The sequence below is a fragment of the Aquarana catesbeiana genome, linkage group LG02 (genome assembly GCF_042186555.1).
Source record: "Aquarana catesbeiana isolate 2022-GZ linkage group LG02, ASM4218655v1, whole genome shotgun sequence".
Classification (NCBI taxonomy): domain Eukaryota; kingdom Metazoa; phylum Chordata; class Amphibia; order Anura; family Ranidae; genus Aquarana; species Aquarana catesbeiana.
In genome coordinates this window covers 547,667,782-547,688,702 of record NC_133325.1, presented here as the reverse complement: position 1 = coordinate 547,688,702, position 20,921 = coordinate 547,667,782, and the positions used below count along the sequence as shown (strand labels likewise).

Sequence of the window (20,921 nt, the reverse complement as noted above, 5' to 3'; positions counted from 1 at the left end):
CACTCCTTTTTGAAAGGCCCCAGAGGCTGCAACACCTAAGCAAGAGGCACCATTAACCAAACACTGCCATGAAGACCAAGGAACTCTCCAAACAAGTAAAGGACAATGTTGTTGAGAAGTACAAGTCAGGGTTAGGTTATAAAAAAAAATATCCAAATATTTGATGATCCCTAGGAGTACCATCAAATCTATCATAACCAAATGGATGGCACAACAGCAAACCTGCCAAGAGACGGCCGCACACCAAAACTCACGGACCGGGCAAGGAGGGAATCAGAGGTGCAGCACAGAGACCTAAGGTACCCCTGGAGGAGCTGCAGAGTTCCACAGCAGAGACTGGAGTATCTGTACATAGGACGACAATAAACCGTATGCTCCATAGAGTTGGGTTTCATGGCAGAGTGGCCAGAAGAAAGCCATTACTGATTGGATGGACTAACCAAATTGCATAAAACTGACCTATACTTGGCAAATAGTGCATGTCACAGATAGTAGCCCTATGATCTTAATGTAAAAGTGTGTGTTTTTCCATCCCTTGGCATTTAATTGAAAAAAATAAAAGTTGGGACTTTATATGAGGCAATGGCTAATGAATACCATTGTCTCCATCCCTGTTACTTATAACGAAGAAAGGGAGTAGGGGAAAGGGGGAATTTGGGACTTTATATGAAACACACCACTGGAATATAATGAATCAACTAAGTTTAACTAAGCATTTATTGGATACAAACGAGCATATTAGACAAAAAATTTGCTAAACCATAAAATTATAATAATTACATAATATGCATCACTGTATCCAAATAACATAATATTGTATTAAATTGGGTTAGTCCATCCAATCAGGTCCCTGTAGAGGTTTCTGTGGTTCATTCATTCATCCCCGGGAGTGGTGACATGCACCGGGTCCTTCCCGTCTTCTCCTGATCTCTTTAGACGCAGGAGCACGGGCAGGCACTCTCTGCATGTCGACGCCACACGCTACATGCCGCATTAGTGACGTCAGTGAGGCTGCACGCTGGCGTGACCTCTCCATCTGTGTGCATCACATGGGAGGGTTTAAACGCCTATTTCAGAGCGGTAGTCGCTCGGACGTATTCGCCTTCTCTCCCACTAGCACGCAGTGTGACGTTGGTGGAGTTCAGTGGCGGACTCACTGGCTTTTACCACCGCTCCTTGATGGAGGATACACCTTACTTACCTTTTGTCCCCTGTGACAATATTACACTGTTTCCTAGGTAATTTTTGCTAGTACATTTTGCACACTGGTTTTGTTGTGGGCACTTTTTCTTCATTATTTATCTTGGTGTTACAACTAACTTTTTCACCTCACACTTGTTTCTTTTCATGGACTAGCTTTCTCTTGGTATATGGTCATTTCCTTCCCCACTCATTAGCTAAGCCAACCACCCTTACGATGAGATTATTTTCTATTATATATTTTTATAAAAACCTTACGGGCTTTCACCCTACACCATTTACAACCACAGCTACCATATGGGGACCTTTTCCACTACATGTTCATTGATCGGTTGTCCTTGCCGTGTTGTTGCCGCAGTGCATTACCTCAGCTCCCCCCAGGATCATGTTTCCCACTACGCTCCCAGCCGCTAATATCATTAGTACCATCCACGTTTTTATACAGGAAAATCTACCCATAAGAGTGTTGGGACCCTATTTTCTGTCCCCCTCTTTCCGGTATATTAATTACTATATCTATGGTAAATTTATACTTTATTACAGATTTACCCAGGCTACATCTGCTCCTGATGAGTGGAAGATATCCACGAAACGCGTCGAGCTCTTTGTTGATGTTATGTCACAGCAACTATGCGTTACTATGTGATTTTTACGTGGAAGTGCCCCTGGAAGACGTGATGATGTCACGAAACGCGTAGGGCGGAGCCAGACGACGCGCTGACGTCACCCCCAAGCTAATTGTATTCCAGTAGGACATGTTTGTCCGCGCTCCTGTGGCCAAGGAACCGGACTTTAGGCTTTTTTTATCTACTACGCTTTGTAAGTGTGCATTTTGTGGTTTTTAAACTTTGAATAAATTTGTCGGTTTTACACTATGTGAGTTCCCTTCATATATTTTATGGTACCCTTGCCCTGGGTTTCGCTGGTGTGGCTGACGATGAGATGACCTCTAGTGGACGCCGCTAACAGTTTCCATTCTCTGGCTCACAAAGTTATCTGCTTGCTGTGATACTCTGTAGTGGGGGGTCACGGCCATCTGGTAAGGAGTAACCCCTTCCATTCCCGGTGGTGGACCCTACCTTGTTGTCACGGATTAACACTCATTATCACGTGGACTTGTTTTTTATTTTTATGCTGATGATTTGCAGCCACTAGGATATTTTATTGAAATTTCACTCTATGGGACTTTTTTGATTATAATCACACGCTTTTTATATTCACCTTTATTTATATTTATCATCACTATCTTCTTTCACCGTAGATTTTTATGGTATGTTATATAGGTATTAGCGCAACTCCTTATTTTTTCTATGTTTTATTCACAATTAATGTTTGTCGGATTTGCAGCTTTTCAAACGATCTAATTATTCACTTGGTTTTTTAGCGCAGCTTTTTCCAATTTTTCCATACACACCTCATAGGTTACACAATATTGGATTGCTTCTCACACCCACATGCACTAGATGCAAGGGGGATCATGGTGATTTGATACATATGCTGTGGCGCTGCCCCAAATTACACATATACTGGAAGGGGGTGACTAATACCTTGAACACAGTGTTCCAGGTGTCAGTCCCATTAGACCCCAAACACTGCCTGCTGAATCTTTTAGAGGAATTTGAATGGGAACATCATACCAGAGAAGCCCTTACAAGGACCCTTTTTCTAGCCCGTAAACTGATAATGCTACATTGGAAATCTGAATCCCCTCCTACGGTTAAGGAATGGATTGCTGCAGTGGGAAATACAATGAGAATGGAAAAAATGATTTACCAGCATAGGGGGTGCACAAGAAAATTTGAGAAGCTGTGGGGTCCGTGGTTGGAGGTGCCAGGGCTCGCCCTGGAGGATTTAATTATGGACAGAATTTTGGGACTGAATGCGGGATAATGTTGTCATTTTGATGTATAGAGGATGGAATATGGGTAGGAGGTGAAGTCATTCACACTTCTGCTGCACCGCAAGGCAGTTTATGGATCTAAGATACGTGCTTAACGAGGACGGTGGCTGCTACAAATATGTAATGTTCTTTATGGCTATTGGACTCTGTATGTGATGAATAAGGGCTACTACTAATTTTTGGACTGTATGTATTCAAATATATATATATTTTTTAATCCATAAAAAAAAGTCTGTCACCTGCATTTTTCCTGACGCATCAACTGGACATTTCTTCTTCATGTCCATTTCTTGACGTGTGGGGTTTATGCCACCAATGCATTTGTCTCCAGGGATCTTGCGGTACCTGATAAAAGCCAGATTTAGCTTGGTAAAATAAGTGGAAGGAAATTAAACCATTTAATGAAATTAACAGAGTTGAGTGTGACTTGTAATACACCAGAAAACAAAGGCATAGACTGCATTTGAGTTAAGGGCCAATCAATGAACTACGATTTAAAGAAAAACTGATTTATTTAGTCTCTGTACATCCAGCTTTCTTACTGCTGAACCTCAGCCCTAATGATCATTCTGGGCGGTACAGAACTGAACAGTCCAGAAAAAAAATATTTTGCCCAATCTTTCATTATATACAGTACTGTGTACATTTTTTAGGCAGGTGTGAAAAAATAATGTAAATTGAGAATGCCTTTGATAAAAAAAAAAAACAATTTATATTTTATTAAATTTACAAAATGCAAAGTGTTTACAAAAACGGCAAACAAAAATCCATAGAGATTTTAGTATCAGGCTGATAAACAATGAACAGTAAGCATGTTCTAACCACGGCACCAACCTTCAAAATTTCAAAAATACATTCATCAATAGTTGATGGGCAATTTGAGAGCATCATAGAAAAGGGTAATAAACTGGGAAGGACAGAAAATCCATCTGAATTGAAAGGTGAAGATGCAAAAACAAGGGTATAAATGAATATTTAAACATTTGGACGAAAAAAATAAAAAAGGGGGGGAGAGAGATTGCAAAAGCATACTCCCTATTAATAGCCTACCTCAATGAATTTTTGAGCCAGTCAAGATCTTGATAGCAACAGCAGGTTATATTTGCTCCATTTGCAAACAAAGGAAAGAAAATAGACTTTTTGAATCAAAAAGATTCTCAAAGTATTCCAAAATTAAGAAATACAAAAACAAAGTTGTAATAAAAAAAATTTTTTTGAATGAAGACTAAGGTAGCAAAATCTAAATTAATCTTTACCTGGTAAATTCTGAAGCCCTAGGCAGCATGCCTCATTCCATGGACAGAACCTAACAGTAACTGAGGATTACTTCCTTATATACCCGCTCCAGACCGTTTTGGCGCCAAAAATTGGGGCCAAAAATAGTCTGAGGACACACAATTGGCTGGATTGGACCAGAGACCAGTCGCACAGGACACTTCCATCAAATTCGGCGCACTGGAAATTACATCACGGCAACCAAGGGAGCAAAAGAGGAAGGGGAGGATCGCATAAAGTAACCTCTCAACTTCCTCTACAGCAAGATGGAAAAACTTATGGCAGCCAAAGGAGCAAGAGAGGAAGTGGAGGATCTTCTGTTTCTTCTCAACAGGTTCTAAACAAGGCTCGCAAATACGTAAACAGGATCGATCTGCACAAAAGTCATCAGCTTCTAAACTACTTCCACCTGACACTATACAAGCAGGTCTTCGTTCACAGAGTAAATCTGCTCCTATACCCACAGTTTCTGGTGTTGGGAGCAATATTTCTTCCACGCCGTCCATTTCTCCCTTAAATGGGGCTACCTCACAGGTAAGCCAGCCTAACCCATTTCCACCTTCGGGGGACTTACCACAGACCCCCCTTGTGGGGGAACTGCGCAATGCCCCAATCTTTTCACTACAGCCTCCTCTGGAGTCCAAGAAGGCTCCCACTGCACCAGTCCTTTCCAAACTAACAAGCAAAGTGGCTTACAGGTAATCAACCCATAGTCTTGCTCTTTGACGGATGATCAGATCAGGGTTCTCAGCCTTGGTCTACTGTTCTGTGCAGAGCAGGAGGTTGATTCCTTTGAAATCATTAAGGATATCAATCTATTCGCCCGGAAGTTGATGTTTAAAGTCATTTATGACGAGGAACATTCAGCTTCCACCAGCAAAAACCTTCCTGAATAAATTTGGAAAGATAAAACTATTAACCAGTTGCCGACCACCACACGACGATGTACGTCGGCAGAATGGCACGGGCAGGCAAAAGGACTTACAGGTACGTTCCGTCCTTGCCTGCCCGCAGGTGGGGGGTCCGATCGGACCCCCCCCCGGTGCCTGCGGCGGTTGGATTCAGGTCAGGGGCGATCAAAGGTGAGGGGGAGGCCACTCATTCGTGGCTCCCCCCTCGCGATCGCTCCTGGCCAATGACTGGCTTCCTCGGCTTCTGTAATGTAAACAGAAGCGGAGGAAGTGATGTCATCTCTCCTCGAGCCGGTCTTTTCGTTCCGGCGCTGAGGAGAGAAGACATCCAAGTAAGTTTGCACCAACACTACACTAACAGTAGAACACGCAGGCACACTTGTCACCCCCCAGTCACACTGACACCAAAAGCATTTTTTTTTTCTGATTATTGCATTGGTGTCAGTTTGTGACAGTTATAAGTGTTAGGGCAGTTAGGGTTAGCCCCCTTTAGGTCTGGGGTACCCCCCTTTAGGTCTAGGGTACCCCCCTAACCCCCCCAAATAAAGTTTTAACCCCGTGATCACCCCCCGTCGCCAGTGTCACTAAGCGATCGTTTTTCTGATCGCTGTATTAGTGACACAGGTGACGCTAGTTAGGCAGGTAAGTATATAGGTTCGCTGTCAGAGTTTTATAGCGACAGGGACCCCTATATACTACCTACTAAAGGTTTTAACCAGATATGGTGAAAAATACTCCTGCGCTTGTGAGATCGTTTGCTGTAAAACAAAGGTAGTATTGTAGTCAGAGATAGGACTGGGGGAGATGATGGAGCGTGTCCCGCTGCCTTAGCTGACCAGGGGTGGTCTGGAAAGGACTGTTTAGTAGGAATGGGTGGAAGGCGCGTGATCAGACGCTTACATCAGAAAATGTATGGTTTATTTATGTAAAAGAATACAGACATATAGTCATATAGATATAAAATCATACAAATACTACATAATATTATATAAAAAAAAAAAGGAAAACAGGTAACAAAATAAGTACTAGGAAGTTAAAATTGGGGTGTGCCCATATTGAGGCAGGTATTTAAGAAAGGCTGACGCGTTTCGAGGAAAACCTCTTCATCAGAGCCAGGAGAACTGGAGCACAGTCTGTATGGGCCGGTAGGCCGACATGTGTACATGGGGAGAGGTGGTGTTGCTAGTAGGAGGATGTGTCCTGTGATGGACAATTGATTATTCCAAGTTCCATACCCAGGTGTTCTAGATGGGGTATAAATAAGAACAATATATACCGTACACTACAGACTGGAGACGTAAGATAAGTTTACATTAAAAAATGCATTCATAAAATGATAAAAAGTATATAATATAAATATATTAGAAATAAAAATTACCATATCAGTACAAAAAATTAATGATAGGTAGTGGGATTTTGAAGCACAGAACATGAGATTGTAGTCTAAATACATACAAATGAAAAAATCTACGCATACATAAGTGTACACACACATACTCGTGTACACTTACATGCATATACATACACGTGCATAATACAAACGCATGTAAACGCATGTAAACGCATAAAAAAAAAAAAAAAAAACCTATATGCATATGAGAGGGGGGGGGGGGGAGGGGGGCGATGGTAAATGAAGTAAAAAGTGCACTGAGACACATTGAGAGATATTGTCTCTCCGCATGGTAAAACCGGTTGTGCTTTTGTGAACAGGGGCATACCCCCACATATCTGTTCCAGCACAGCGTTTTACGTGCTGGCAGAGTTTTTACACGCATGCGCATGTCCTGAGCAGGTTTCTGAGCATGACAGATAGTGAAGAGGAAGTCACTCATCTGTCAGATTCAGGCTCAGAATACGATCCTGTAGAGGACAGTGGCTCCACGACAGATAGCTCTGACGACGGAGTTGTGGTCCCTGCTAAGGTCAGGCGTACCAGACCCCAATCTTCTTCTTCTGTCCTTAAAGTGCAAGAACCGCAGGTCCCTCGTATGGAGCAGAGAAGTACTAGCGCCGCTATTCCTTCTGGTGAACTGGCAAGCACCAGCGGCCTAGTACACCCTGGTCGTATATCCAGCACTGCAGTATCACGTGGTGACGTGGCGAGTCCCATAAGTGCAGTTCAAGCTGATGAGGTAGCAAGCACTAGTAGTGTCCCGCTGCCACCAAGAAGACGAACACCGGCCCGTCGTGCCCATAGCGCCCTTCCTCCGGCATTCGCCAATCCGAATTGGGTACCCACCACTTCTGCAGCACCCGTACTGCCCCCATTCACTGGCCAACCCGGAATTTAGGTGGAAACTGTTGATTTTACGCCACTGGATTTTTATTCACTGTTTTTCACCAAAGATATCTATAGATCTATTGTGGACCAAAGCAATTTATACACTGGTCAACACATCGCCACTAATCCCCAGTCCTCCCTTGCCAGAGATTGGAAACCAATTACGGTTTCCGAATTTAAGCTCTTTCTGGGCCTTTCCCTCAACATTGGCATAAATAAAGAGTGAGTTGCGGTCATATTGGTCCACTGACCCAATTTACCATGCGCCCGTGTTCTCTGCTTCCATGGCCAGGGCACGATACGAGCAGATTTTGCGGTTCATGCACTTCAACGACAATGAACTCTGTCGTCCTCGTGGAGACCCTGAATACGATCGGCTCAACAAAACTCAGCCCCTCGTAAACCACTTCAACCAGCGTTTTGCAGACTTGTTTACTCCCCATCAAGTTGTCTGCGTTGATGAGTCCCTAATTAAATTTTCTGGCCGCTTGTCATTCAAACAGTACCTTCCCAGCAAGCGTGCCAGATACGGGGTCAAGATGTATGAGCTCTGTGACAGGGCCACAGGCTATACATGTAGTTTTATGGTTTACGAGGGCAAAGATAGTCACGTAGAGCCGACAAACTGCCCTGACTACATAGGAAGCGCTGGCAAGATAGTGTGGGACTTGGTGTCACCCTTATTCAGAAAGGGGTACCATTTATATGTGGACAATTATTACACGAGCGTGCCACTTTTTAGTCACCTTTTTGATCATCAAATTGGAGCATGTGGCACCGTGCAACCTAATCGCCGGGGCTTTCCCCAGCGGCTTATAGATTCCAGTCTTAGGCTGGGGGAGAGAGCCTGCTTGCAGTTTAATAATTTGCTCGCTATGAAGTGGAGGGACAATAAGAATGTTTTCGTTCTTACCTCCCTTCATGCAGACACGACGGTCCAAATTACTACGGCGACTGGTGTTGTGGAGAAACCCAGACGCTGGTACAAAAAAAGTGTCTGTATACTTATTTCAATTGGCTTTGCTGAACACTCATGTGCTATACAGAGCTTCAGGACGGACTGGATTCTTAAATTCCAGGAAGAGATCGTCAGAGCCCTTCTGTATCCAGACGGTGCTCCACCTCACCTTCCCCAACCAAATGCAGTAAGCCAGCTGCATGAGAGGCATTTTCCTTACGTCTTCCAGAGTACCCCTACCCAACGAGCCCCCTAAAGAAAATGTCGTGTCTGCAGAAAGCGCGGATTTAGGCGTGACACCCGGTATTATTGTCCCTCCTGTCCTGGCAATCCTGGTCTTTGCATTGGTGAATGTTTTGAGCGCTACCATACACTAGTTGAGTTTTAGCTTAGGGTACAGCATTGCACAGACTAGGACACACTTTCACAGGGTCTCCCAAGATGCCAACGCATTTTGAGAGACCCAAACCTGGAACCGTTACAGTTTTAAAAGTTAGTTATAAAAAAAAAAAAAAAAAAGAAAAAAAAAAAATATATAAAATAAAAAAAACAAAAATAGTTGTCGTTTTATTGTTCTCTCTCTATTTTCTCTCTATTGTTCTGCTCTTTTTTACTGTATTCTATTCTGCAATGTTTTATTGTTATGTTTTATCATGTTTGCTTTTCAGGTATGTAATTTTTTTTTATAGTTTACTGTGTTTTAACCATTTTTTTGTTTTCAAGTACGCCATTCAGCTGCAGCGCGGATTTATTTATCTTGACAGCAACAGCGTTTGCTCCCACGATACATAAAGCCGTGACTCAAGCGCTGTCGGAGGTGATTTCACCACCACAGTTACATACTTCAGCATATATGCCGAAGCGTGGGGGCAGCAGTGGGTGGAGGAGCAATTTGCTCCTGCCTTTTGCGGGAGGATGCCCCCATGCTTCGGCATATATAAACAGTGCATGTATGCCCATCATTAGAAGTGGGTGGATGAAGGGAGGTATTCTAATGGTGGGCATACCCACCGATCAATATCTTTTTTTCGTTCAGCCCACAGGCTGCATGAAAAAAAAGTTTACAATATATGCCCAACAAGGACCAGCAACGTACTGGTATGTTGCTGGACTTTGAGTGGTTATACCAGAATGATGCCTGCAGGTTTAGGTATCATCTTGGTATCATTCTTTTCAGCCAGGCTTTCATGTAAAAGCAATCCTAGCGGCTAATTAGCCTCTAGACTGCTTTTACAAGCAGTGGGAGGGGGGGGTCATTCCCTTCCCCACCGTCTGTTTTTCTCTGGCTCTCCTGTCCCAACAGGGAACCTGAGAATGCAGTCGGTGATTTAGCCAGCTGACCATAGAGCTGATCAGAGAACAGAATAGCTCCAAACATCTCTATGGCCTAAGAAACCGGAAGCTACGAGCATTTCATGACTTATATTTTGCCGGATGTAAACAGCGCCATTGGGAAATTGGGAAAGCATTTTATCACACCGATCTTGGTGTGGTCAGATGCTTTGAGGGCAGAGGAGAGATCTAGGGTCTAATAGACCCCAATTTTTTTAAAAAAAAAAGGAGTACCTGTCACTACCTATTGCTATCATAGGGCATATTTACATTCCCTGAGATAACAAAAGTGATTAAAAAAATAAAAATGAAAGGAACAGTTTAAAAATAAGATAAAAGCAAAAAAATTATAAAGAAAAAAAAAAAAAAAGCACCCCTGCCCCCCCCTGCTCTCGCGCAAAGGCGAACGCAAGCGTCGGTCTGGCGTCAAATGTAAACAGCAATTGCACCATGCATGTGAGGTATCACCGCGAAGGTCAAATCGAGGGCAGTAATTTTAGCAGTAGACCTCCTCTGTAAATCTAAAGTGGTAACCTATAAAGGCTTTTAAAGGCTTTTAACCACTTCCCGCCCGCCCTATGGCGGATTGACGTCCGGGAAGTGGTTCTGTTATCCTGACTGGACGTCATATGACGTCCAGCAGGATAACATGCCGCAGCGCGCCCCCGGGGGCGCGCATTGCGGCGATCGGTGGAGCGGTGTGTCAGTCTGACACACCGCTACACCGACCTTGGTAAAGAGGCTTCCGGCGGAGGCGCTTTACCACGTGATCAGCCATGTCCAATCACGGCTGATCACGCTGTCAATAGGAAGAGCCGTTGAGCCGTTGATTGGCACCATTATGTTGCAGTGATGCCCAGCAATGCCACCCTTAGGGGCATCACTGCAAACAAGCAGTGCCATCAGTGCCACCCATCAGTGTCCATTCATGCCACCTGTCAGTGCCCATCCATGCCCATCAGTGCCCATCCGTGCCAACTATCAGTGCCACCCATAAGTAACCATCAATGCCACCTACGAGTGCCCAATCCGTGCCACCTATGAGTGCCCATCAGTGCCGCATACCAGTGCCACCTATCAGTGCCACCTATTAGTGCTCATCGGTGCCCATCAGTGCCGCCGTATCAGTGCCCATCAGTGCAGCCATATCAGTGCCCGTCATTGAAGAAGAAAACGTACTTATTTACAAAACGTTTTAACAGAAACAAAGAAAAACTTGTTTTTTTTCAAAATTTTTGGTCTTTTTTTATTTGTTGCGCAAAAAATAAAAACCGCAGAGGTGATCAAATACCACCAAAAGAAAGCTCTATTTGTGGGAACAAAATGATAAAAAATTTGTTTGGGTACAGTGTAGCATGACCGCGCAATCGTCATTCAAATTGCGACAGCGCTGAAAGCTGAAAATTGGTCTGGGCGGGAAGGTGACTAAGTGCCTGGTATTGAAGTGGTTAAAAATGTATTTAGTTTGTCGCCACTGCACGTTTGTGCGCAATTTTAAAGCATGTCATGTTTGGTATCCATGTACTCGGCCTAAGATCATCTTTTTTATTGCATCAAACATTTGGGCAATATAGTGTGTTTTAGTGCATTAAAAATTTTAAAAAGTGTGTTTTTTCCCCAAAAAATGCGTTTGAAAAATCGCTGCGCAAATACTGTGTGAAAAAAAAAAAAAAAAATGAAACACCCACCATTTTAATCTGTAGGGCATTTGCTTTAAAAAAAATATATAATGTTTGGGGGTTCAAAGTAATTTTCTTGCAAAAAAAATTTTTTTCTTCATGTAAACAAAAAGTGTCAGAAAGGGCTTTGTCTTCAAGTGGTTAGAAGAGTGGGTGATGTGTGACATAAGCTTCTAAATGTTGTGCATAAAATGCTAGGACAGTTCAACCCCCCCCCCCCCCCCAAATGACCCCATTTTGGAAATTAGACACCCCAAGCTATTTGCTGAGAGGCATGTCGAGTCCATGGAATATTTTATATTGTGACACAAGTTGCGGGAAAAAGACAAATTTTTTTTTTTTTGCACAAAGTTGTCACTAAATGATATATTGCTCAAACATGCCATGGGAATATGTGAAATTACACCCCAAAATACATTCTGTTGCTTCTCCTGAGTATGGGGATACCACATGTTTAGGACTTTTTGGGATATAAAAGGGAAGCTGCGCTGGCCCGAAAATAAATATGTGTAAACAATATTGTGTGTTAGTAGCAGCTAACACACAAACAAACCAAGTCACATCAGATATATATATATAAAATAAGTGCAGCGTTAAACCATAACCAAAGACATGTGCCCCAACGTGTGCTTCCCACGTTGCCATTGTTTTATTCAGTGATCACTTTTTTATCTTGTAAGGTTTTTTTTATCCAATAAAATCCTTTTATTTTTTGACCTACGCCATGTGGAGCCCCTTTTTTTCTTTTTTCTCCATGATTTCATCTATTTGACTGCCTCTGACCTTTTGAACCCGCCTGGAGCTGGAGAGCGTGTGAGCGAGGGGACAGTCGCCATCCGTGACGATCCTGGCTATCGGTGACCGTGACCCAAGGGACAACCCTGCCTATCCGAGATCGGAATCGAAGGGATAACAACTTGGCGGATTCCACGGGAGGCTATCTCCTCAGGCTCTGACAGACGTACTGCTATATGGCAGATATGTCCCACAACATCTGGTAAGAGTGTCCAGCTTCAGATGTTCATGACGCATTACCTGTGGTTGCTGTGCAGTTCAGTTTCGAGCCAACATCCTATGTTTAAGCACCCCCACTGTCTGAGAAGACTCCTTTCATCTTTATGGACTCTGGTCACAGAGTTTAGCATATGACATTATAGACATTTATGCTCATTTCAGTGGTTTCTGTGTTGATTCACTTTATTGTTAGTTACTATACTATATGTGTTGATTCACTTCATTTCCAGTTACTATACTAGGCATAGTTTCACTTATGTGATATTTTTGGTATTCACATGTTTTTGGTTATGGTTCAGCGCTGCGCATATATATATAGACTTTTTGGGAGCCTAGCCGCATACGGGACCCCGAAAACCAAGCACCGCCTTCAGGCTTTCTAAGGGCGTAAATTTTTGATTTCACTCTTCACTGCCTATCACAGTTTCGGAGGCCATGGAATGCCCAGATGGCACAACCCCCTCCCCCAATGACCGCATTTTGGAAAATAGACACCCCAAGCTATTTGCTGAGAGGTATAGTGAGTATTTTGCAGACCTCACTTTTGGTCACAAACTTTTGAAAATTGAAAAGAAAAAAAAAATACATTTTTCTTGTCTTTCTTCATTTTCAAAAACAAATGAGACCTGCAAAATACTCACCATGCCTCTCAGCAAATAGCTTGGGGTGTCTACGTAACAAAATGGGGTCATTTTGGGGGGTTTTGTGCTATCTTGGCATTTTATGGCCTTCGAAACTGATAGGTAGTGAGGAGTGAAATCAAAAATTTACGCCCTTAGAAATCCTGAAGGCGGTGCTTGGTTTTCGGGGCCCCGTACGCGGCTAGGCTCCCAAAAAGTCCCACACGTGGTATCCCCATACTCAGGAGAAGCAGACAAATGTATTTTGGGGTGCAATTCCATATATGCCCATGGCCTGTGTGAGCAATATATCATTTAGTGACAACTTTTTGTAAATTTTCTTTTTTTTGTAATTATTCAATCACTTGGGACAAAAAAAATAAAATATTCAATGGGCTCAACATGCCTCTCAACAATTTCCTTGGGGTGTCTACTTTCCAAAATGGGGTCATTTGGGGGGGTTTTGTACTGCCCTGCCATTTTAGCACCTCAAGAAATGACATAGGCAGTCAAACTAAAAGCTGTGTAAATTCCAGAAAATGTACCCTAGTTTGTAGATGCTATAACTTTTGCGCAAACCAATAAATATACACTTATTGACATTTTTTTTACCAAAGACATGTGGCCGAATACATTTTGGCCTAAATGTATGACTAAAATTGAGTTTATTGGATTTTTTTAATCATTTTTTTTTCAAAATTTTCGGTCTTTTTCCGTTTATAGCGCAAAAAATAAAAACGGCAGAGGTGATCAATTACCATCAAAAGAAAGCTCTATTTGTGGGAAGAAAAGGACGCACATTTCGTTTGGGTACAGCATTGCATGACCGCGCAATTAGCAGTTAAAGCGACGCAGTGCCAAATTGTAAAAAGTGCTCTGGTCAGGAAGGGGGTAAATTCTTCTGGGGCTGAAGTGGTTAATGAAATCTATACAAACACAAAGGGAGAAAAAAATGATCTACTCCCGAATTCCTCCCCACTCAGCGCTACGGATAACCAATAAGAAAGACAATCCTCTAAAGGAGGCAGTGTATAAAATTGCAGCCACTTAAGAAAAAATTCAAAATGGATATAAAAGATAAAACAATTTGTCACCGATCGATGAATCAATCGGTTTGCAAAAAACTTGTCAAGAAGCGGCGCTCCGGTCAACTGCAGATTTGTTGACAAATAAGCATGAAATAAAGTATACATGCAACAAACATTTAAATACTATACATATCTATAGCAGGCGGATAATCCTATAGATGAAAAAAAAAAAAAAAAAAGTCCTTGGTGTGATTCGTTCAGTGGAAACAGGGAACCATGCTGGATAGTGCACAAATCACTGCAAATCCTCCACACGCCCCTCTGGGGTTCAAACTCACCACAATGTTGGATATAACAAGCCTCATGTCACATCTACGATGTCCCGCTACCCTGTATGGTCTGGATCTCTATGGCTCAAAGAATCCAGGCATATATGGAGAAAAATAAACTCCACATAGAGCAGTTCTGACTTTGAAAGCTTTATTCAATATCATCCAATGTAAAATTCATGTGATAACAAGTTTTTTCACATCCATAAAACAGCCGAGTGTCACGGTTGATCAGGAAGTTAGATGTCAGTATGCCAGATTGTAGCAACAAGTCCTCATACAGACACACGAGTGTTTAACGTGCTGCGGGAGAACGTCTAGACCAGCTGGATCCACCCACCGCTCTGCACTTCATCATCCTGTCAACTCCGTTACCTCCCTTGAAAGCCTGTTATAATTCGATCGCCGTGAGGTCAAACGGCAAGGACACCAAGGACTTTTTTTTTTTCCCCATCTATAGGTTTATCTACCTGCTATAGATATGTATAGTATTTAAATGTTTGTTGCACGTATACTTTATTTCATGCTTATTTGTTAACAATCTGCAGTTGACAGGAGCGCCGCTTCTTGACAAAAGTTTTTTGCAAACCGACCGATTCATCGATTGGTGACAAATTGTTTTATCTTTTAGATCTATTAATGAAATTTGAGCCATAAATGAATTTATGGCATTATGGGAGGAGAGCAATCCTCTGGATGATTTCTTTGAGGACCCAGGTCCTGATTCCTTGTTGTCCATCGACTCTCAGTCCGACAGATTTTTTTCCTCCGCCATCTTTATATAAACCCAAATCGTGTTGCTTCCCCATCTTGCAGGGGAATCCAAACATTTGGGCTTTCACCCAGCGAGTAACTAAAGAAATCTTAAGCACTAAGTGGAAACGATCTAAGGCTGATTCTAACCTTGATTCTGTCCAAAGTCAAGCTTTAATGTCTCCAAGGAATAATGAACAGTTGATCATTAAGCCTTCTGATAAGGGAAGCAACATAGTTGTGATGGATTTAAACAACTATAAAAAGATGAAAAGATGGGGGGTTTGGCTAGATAGTCCTCAATAAAATACGGCACCTCATCCCAAATTAGTTTTGTAACAATAGTAAGGAGAGAGTAAGGGGATTATAACGGTGCCAAAATTTTGAATACTATACAGTGACACATTAATTTTTCTCTCCAACACATTTTTCTCTCCAACAATATCTTTGTCTTTGACCGCTCCCACTATCTCCAGGTGCAGGGGGTTTCGATGGGGACCAAATGTGCCCCATCGTATGCCAACCTGTACCTAGGGGGGTGGGAGCGCGAGATCTTTTCCTCGGATTAATTCTCTGCTGATTTTGTTGTTGTGGAGAAGAGGGTGTTTTTGTGGAGAAGATTCATAGATGACATTTTTGTCATCTGGCTAGGAACGAGGGATGAACTAATGCATTTCCTAAAGAAGTTGGAATCAAATACTTACAACTTGAAATTTATCTCATCTTGTGACCAAAAGTCTATTGATTTTCTGGATATCACAATTTTTACAAACCAAGATGGTACTCTTCGTTCATCCCTCTATTGGAAACCACTAGCCGGCAATACCATTTTACACACCACCAGTTCGCATCCTGACTCTTGAATCCAGAATCCATACGGTCAGTATTTGCAACTAAGGAGAAACTGTAGTGTGGATGGGGACTATGAGTGGGAGGCCAAGGCACTTCAAATTCGTCTTCTAAATAGAGGATATACCAAGACTTGCCTAAAAAAAATCCTATCGGAGAGTTAAACAAAAGGATCAAAAAAGCCTAATCAACTCAAAAAAAAAAAAAAAAAATCTAAGAGTGGACAACCTGTATGTCTTATTAACAGATTTGCTGGGGAACATAAACATTTGTGGAATGGTTCTAAAATATTGGCATTTACTTGCTACGGATCAAATTTTGTCAAAATACAGTAGGTGACCACGATATTGTGTCAATCTCGCCGCATTTAATCGGTGAGATTTGACACCTGCGAGCCCTGTCGCGGGAGCCAGCGCCGAGCTGGCTCGCTGATCGGGAAAGGAAAACTTTTTTTTTCCTTTCGCGATGAGCGACAGGCAATGCTGACAGCTGTCTGGTATGAATAATGAGGGGGAACGCCGCACCAAATTTTAAATGAAAAAAACGGCATGGGTTCCCCCTCAGGGGCATACCAGGCTCTTAGGTCTGGTATGGATTGTAAGATACTACATCGTACCCCTACCCATTCACCTAGGAAAAAAAAAAAAAAAAAAAAAAGTGTAAAAATAAAACAAAAAAAAAAAAAACAAACACACACTACACAGGTTTTAAAAGTAATTTATTAGGCAGCTCAGGGGTCTTCTTCCGACTTCGGGGGGGTCTTCCGACTTCTTCTCCCAGTGTTCGGCCTCTTCTGCCGGATTCCCCAGCTATCTTCTTCCAGCTCTTTTGCTAGCGGGGGCCCGGTCTTCTGCGCTGTCTTGTCCCCTCTTCTCTTCTTCCGATGTTGACACGACGCTCTCTCCTGCTGGAATGCTGTGTGCGAGCCGCACAGCCATTTATATAGGCGGGGACCCCGCCCCCTTGTGACGTCACAGCCCCAGCATGCGCAGGGACTCTGGCGTCATAAGAGGGTGTGACCCCAGAGTCCCTGCGCATGCTGGGACTGACGTCACAAGGGGGCAGGGTCACCGCCTATATAAATGGCTGCGCAGCTCGCACACAGCATTCCAGCAGGAGAGCGTCGTGTCAACATCGGAAGAAGAGAAGAGGGGACAAGACAGCGCAGAAGCTGTCCAGCTCTTTTGCGCTAGCAAAAGAGCTGGAAGAAGATAGCGGGGGAGTACGGCAGAAGATACTGGAGAAGAACCGGACAGCAGCAGCAGACCGGGCCCCCGCTAGCAAAAGAGCTGGAAGATAGCTGGGGAATCCGGCAGAAGAGGCCGAACACCAGGAGAAGAAGTCGGAAGAAGACCCCCAAAGTCGGTAGAAGACCCGGAGCTGCCTAAAAAATTACTTTTAAACCTGTGTAATGTGTTTTTTTTATTGACACTTTTTTTCCCTAGGTGAATGGGTAGGGGTACGATGTACCCCATATTTATTCACATAGGGTGGGGGGCCAGGATCTGGGGGCCCCCTTATTAAAGAGGGCTCCCGGATTCCGATAAGCCCCCCGCCCGCAGACCCCGACAACCAACGGCCAGGGTTGTCAGGAAGAGGCCCTTGTCCTCATCAACATGGGGACAAGGTTCTTTGGGGTGGGGGGGCCCGCAGGGTGCTTCCCCTCCCCCAGAGCACCCACCCCCCCATGTTGAGGGCATGCGGCATGGTACAGTTCAGGAGGGGGCGCTCGCTCGTCCCCACCCCCTTTCCTTACCGGTCGGGCTGCGTGCTCAGATAAGGGTCTGGTATGGATTTGGGGGGACCCCCACGCCAATTTCTCGGCGTAGGGGGTTCCCCTTACAATCCATACCAGACCTAAGGGCCTGGTATGCCCCTGAGGGGGAACCCACGCAGTTTTTTTATTTAAAATTTGGCGCGGCGTTCCCCCTCATTATTCATACCAGACAGCTGTCAGCACTGCCTGTCGCTAATCGCGAAAGGAAAAAAAAAAATTCCTTTCCCGAACAGCAAGCCAGCGCGACATGCACAGTACCCTGTCGCCGAGAACCAGCGCGATGGGATCGCGCAGGAAACACAATCTCGCGGTCAGGTAATGTATGTAGGGGAATATCCTCAAATTACCTATCGTAAATCTTGAAAGATTGAAATTGATTGAAAGATCAATTTGTACATAGCCATCTCTGTCCTGGAACTAAAACTAAACGAAAAAGGAACCTGTGTCTGTGGAAGATGCGAATTCTGCCAGTTACTCACCAATACTGCAGAGGTGGTTCTTCCTAATGGCCAATTTTTTAAACTCAATTTTTTTGCCGACTGTAAAATGGTTGGTGTAGGTTACTACATGATGTATGTATGTAATGCATTTTACGTGGGTAAAACCAAAAGGCCCCTTTTTTTCACAGGATAAGAGATCATGTTAAGATACTAAATAAAAAAAAAAAAAAAAAAAAAAAAAGATGGAAACTCCAATTAGCAGGCACATGGGGCTATATCATGCCTTTGATGCCTCAAAGATGCAATTTTTGCATTAGAACATATACCAGATTGCGGTAGGGGCGGGGATATAGACAAAATACTTCTCCAACGAGAATCAAAATGGATACACATCTTATCTGCTACTGTGTAGCCAGGCCTGAATGATTCTTTGAGCTTTAAGCCTTTTCTGTAGGGATTCGGCCATTGTTTATTGCGAAATTAATATTTCTCTGTCTTTAGTAAATATTTTTTGTAGATTTTTTTTATTGTTAAATTGAGTTGTATTTCCTTTGCATTTGGCACAGACTGATCTGCTCTGAACATTGTTTATGTCTGACTGTTCACGGCACCTTATATTAATAATTGAGATTATAACAACAAAAGGAAAAGGAGGAGAAGGGAGAGGGAAAGGAAAAGAGAAAAATTATTTTTTTTTGCTTCTATCCATGAATCTTTATTTCACTTTTCGTGGATATTTATCTTGGTTTTTGATGTTGGAGGTATTTGGCTGTGGGCTAGATGCATCATATGGACACCCAAGGCGTTTATCTTAGGGTGAACGCCACCTCAGCTAATTTTCTCCTAGGTCCCAGTTTTATTATTTATATTCTAACTGGTTGGGCTGTTTAGCTCTTTTGTTCCATCTGCGCATTATTTGATTTTTTTTTTTCCCCCTCCTGGCAACCATAAGTTTTTCCATCTTGCTGTGTAGAGGAAGTCGAGGGATTACTTTATGCGATCCTCCACTTCCTCTTTTGCACCCTTGGCTGCCGTGATGTCATTTCCGGCGCGCCGGAATGGATAAAAAAAGTGTCATTTCCTGTGCGACTGGTCTCTGGTCCCATCCAGCCAATTGTGTGTCCTCAGACTATTTTTGGCACCAAAACGGTCTGGAGGGGGGTATATAAGGAAGTAATCCTCAGGTTCTGTCCATGGAAGGAGGCATGCCGCCTAGGGCTTCAGACATTAGCAGGTAAAAAATAATTTGGACTTGTTACCTTAGTCTTCATTCAAAAAAATATATTCTTTTATTACAACTTTGTTTTTGTTTTTTAAAAGGAATTTTGGAATACTTTGAGAATCTTTTGGATTCAATAAGTCTATTTTCTTTCCCTTGTTTGCAAATGGAGCAAATATAACCTGCTGTTGCTATCAAGATCTTGACTGGCTCAAAAAATGGAGTTACTTACCAGTAACATCCTTTTCCAGGAGTCTTTTAGGACAGCAACAGAGAGACCTTGGCTCCTCCCATCTCAGGAAACACCACCTTATATTTCAAGATTTAAGCCTCACCGTCCCGCCAGCCCCTCAGTTCTTCAAGAGTACCTCCGGCCAGCTGGGGAGACACAAGAACACGTCATATTAACCTTAATCTTACCCGACGGTCTCATGCGAGGAGTTCTTCAGGAGTATCCAATAATTTGGGTGGGTACCAGTGCTGTCCTGAAAGACTCCTGGAAAAGGATGTTACCGGTAAGCAACTCCATTTTTCCCCATTTCGTCTTTCAGAACAGCAACATAGAGGATAAGCGAGCACCTTACCTTAGGGTGGGACTACTGCCTGCAGTACTTCACTCCCAAAAGCCTGGTCTTTTGCTGACAGCAGGTTCAATCTATAATGCTTCATGAACGTGTCAAAACTGGACCACGTTGCAGCCCTACAGATCTGCTCTGGAGAAGCACCAGCCCACTCGGCTTGAGAAGTCGCCATTGCCTTAATACCTTGTGGGGGCTCCAACCCCCCCCCCCCCCCCCCCCCCCCCCCCCGACTACGTAAGCCTGAATAATGGCTAACCTTAACCATCTGGCTATTGTACGCCTAGAGGCTTTGAATCCTTTCTTAGCCCCTGAAAATAACACAAAAAAGGAATCAGACTTCCTAAACTGTTTTGTACTATCCAAATATTGAAGTACGCACCTTCTAACGTCCAATTTATGAAAAATATGTTCCTGTCCCCTCACAGGATTCGAACAGAAGGTAGGCAAAATAATTTCTTGGCTTCTATGAAAACTAGAGGCCACCTTTGGCAAAAAGGCCGGATCGGTTTTAAAAATCACACGGTCCGGAAACACCTAGAAAAAAGGTGCCCTAATAGAGAGGGCTTAGAGTTCACTCACTCTCCTTGCAGTAGTGATCTCCTCCAAAAACACTGTTTTGAGGGTGATCAATTTTAACGTACAGGTCTCTAATGGCTCAAATGGTTCCACCGTGAAGGCCTGTAAAACTAAAGAAAGATCCCACACTGGGAAGGGGGAGACTGACTGTTCTCTGCCTAAGGCTTTAAAAAAACCTGGCTATCCATGGACCTGTTGC

At 43.3% G+C, this 20,921-nt stretch overlaps 1 protein-coding gene across 1 annotated transcript in view; it reads right to left on the bottom strand.

Annotated features, from left to right (window-relative positions):
* The window catches only part of SORT1 (sortilin 1), a 243,094-nt gene that overhangs the window by 19,890 nt on the left and 202,283 nt on the right, over positions 1–20,921 (bottom strand). The window contains exon 17 of the mRNA XM_073615905.1: positions 3,340–3,445. Within this exon, the coding sequence (XP_073472006.1) occupies positions 3,340–3,445 (106 nt within the window). The remainder of the gene's footprint in view (positions 1–3,339; positions 3,446–20,921) is intronic.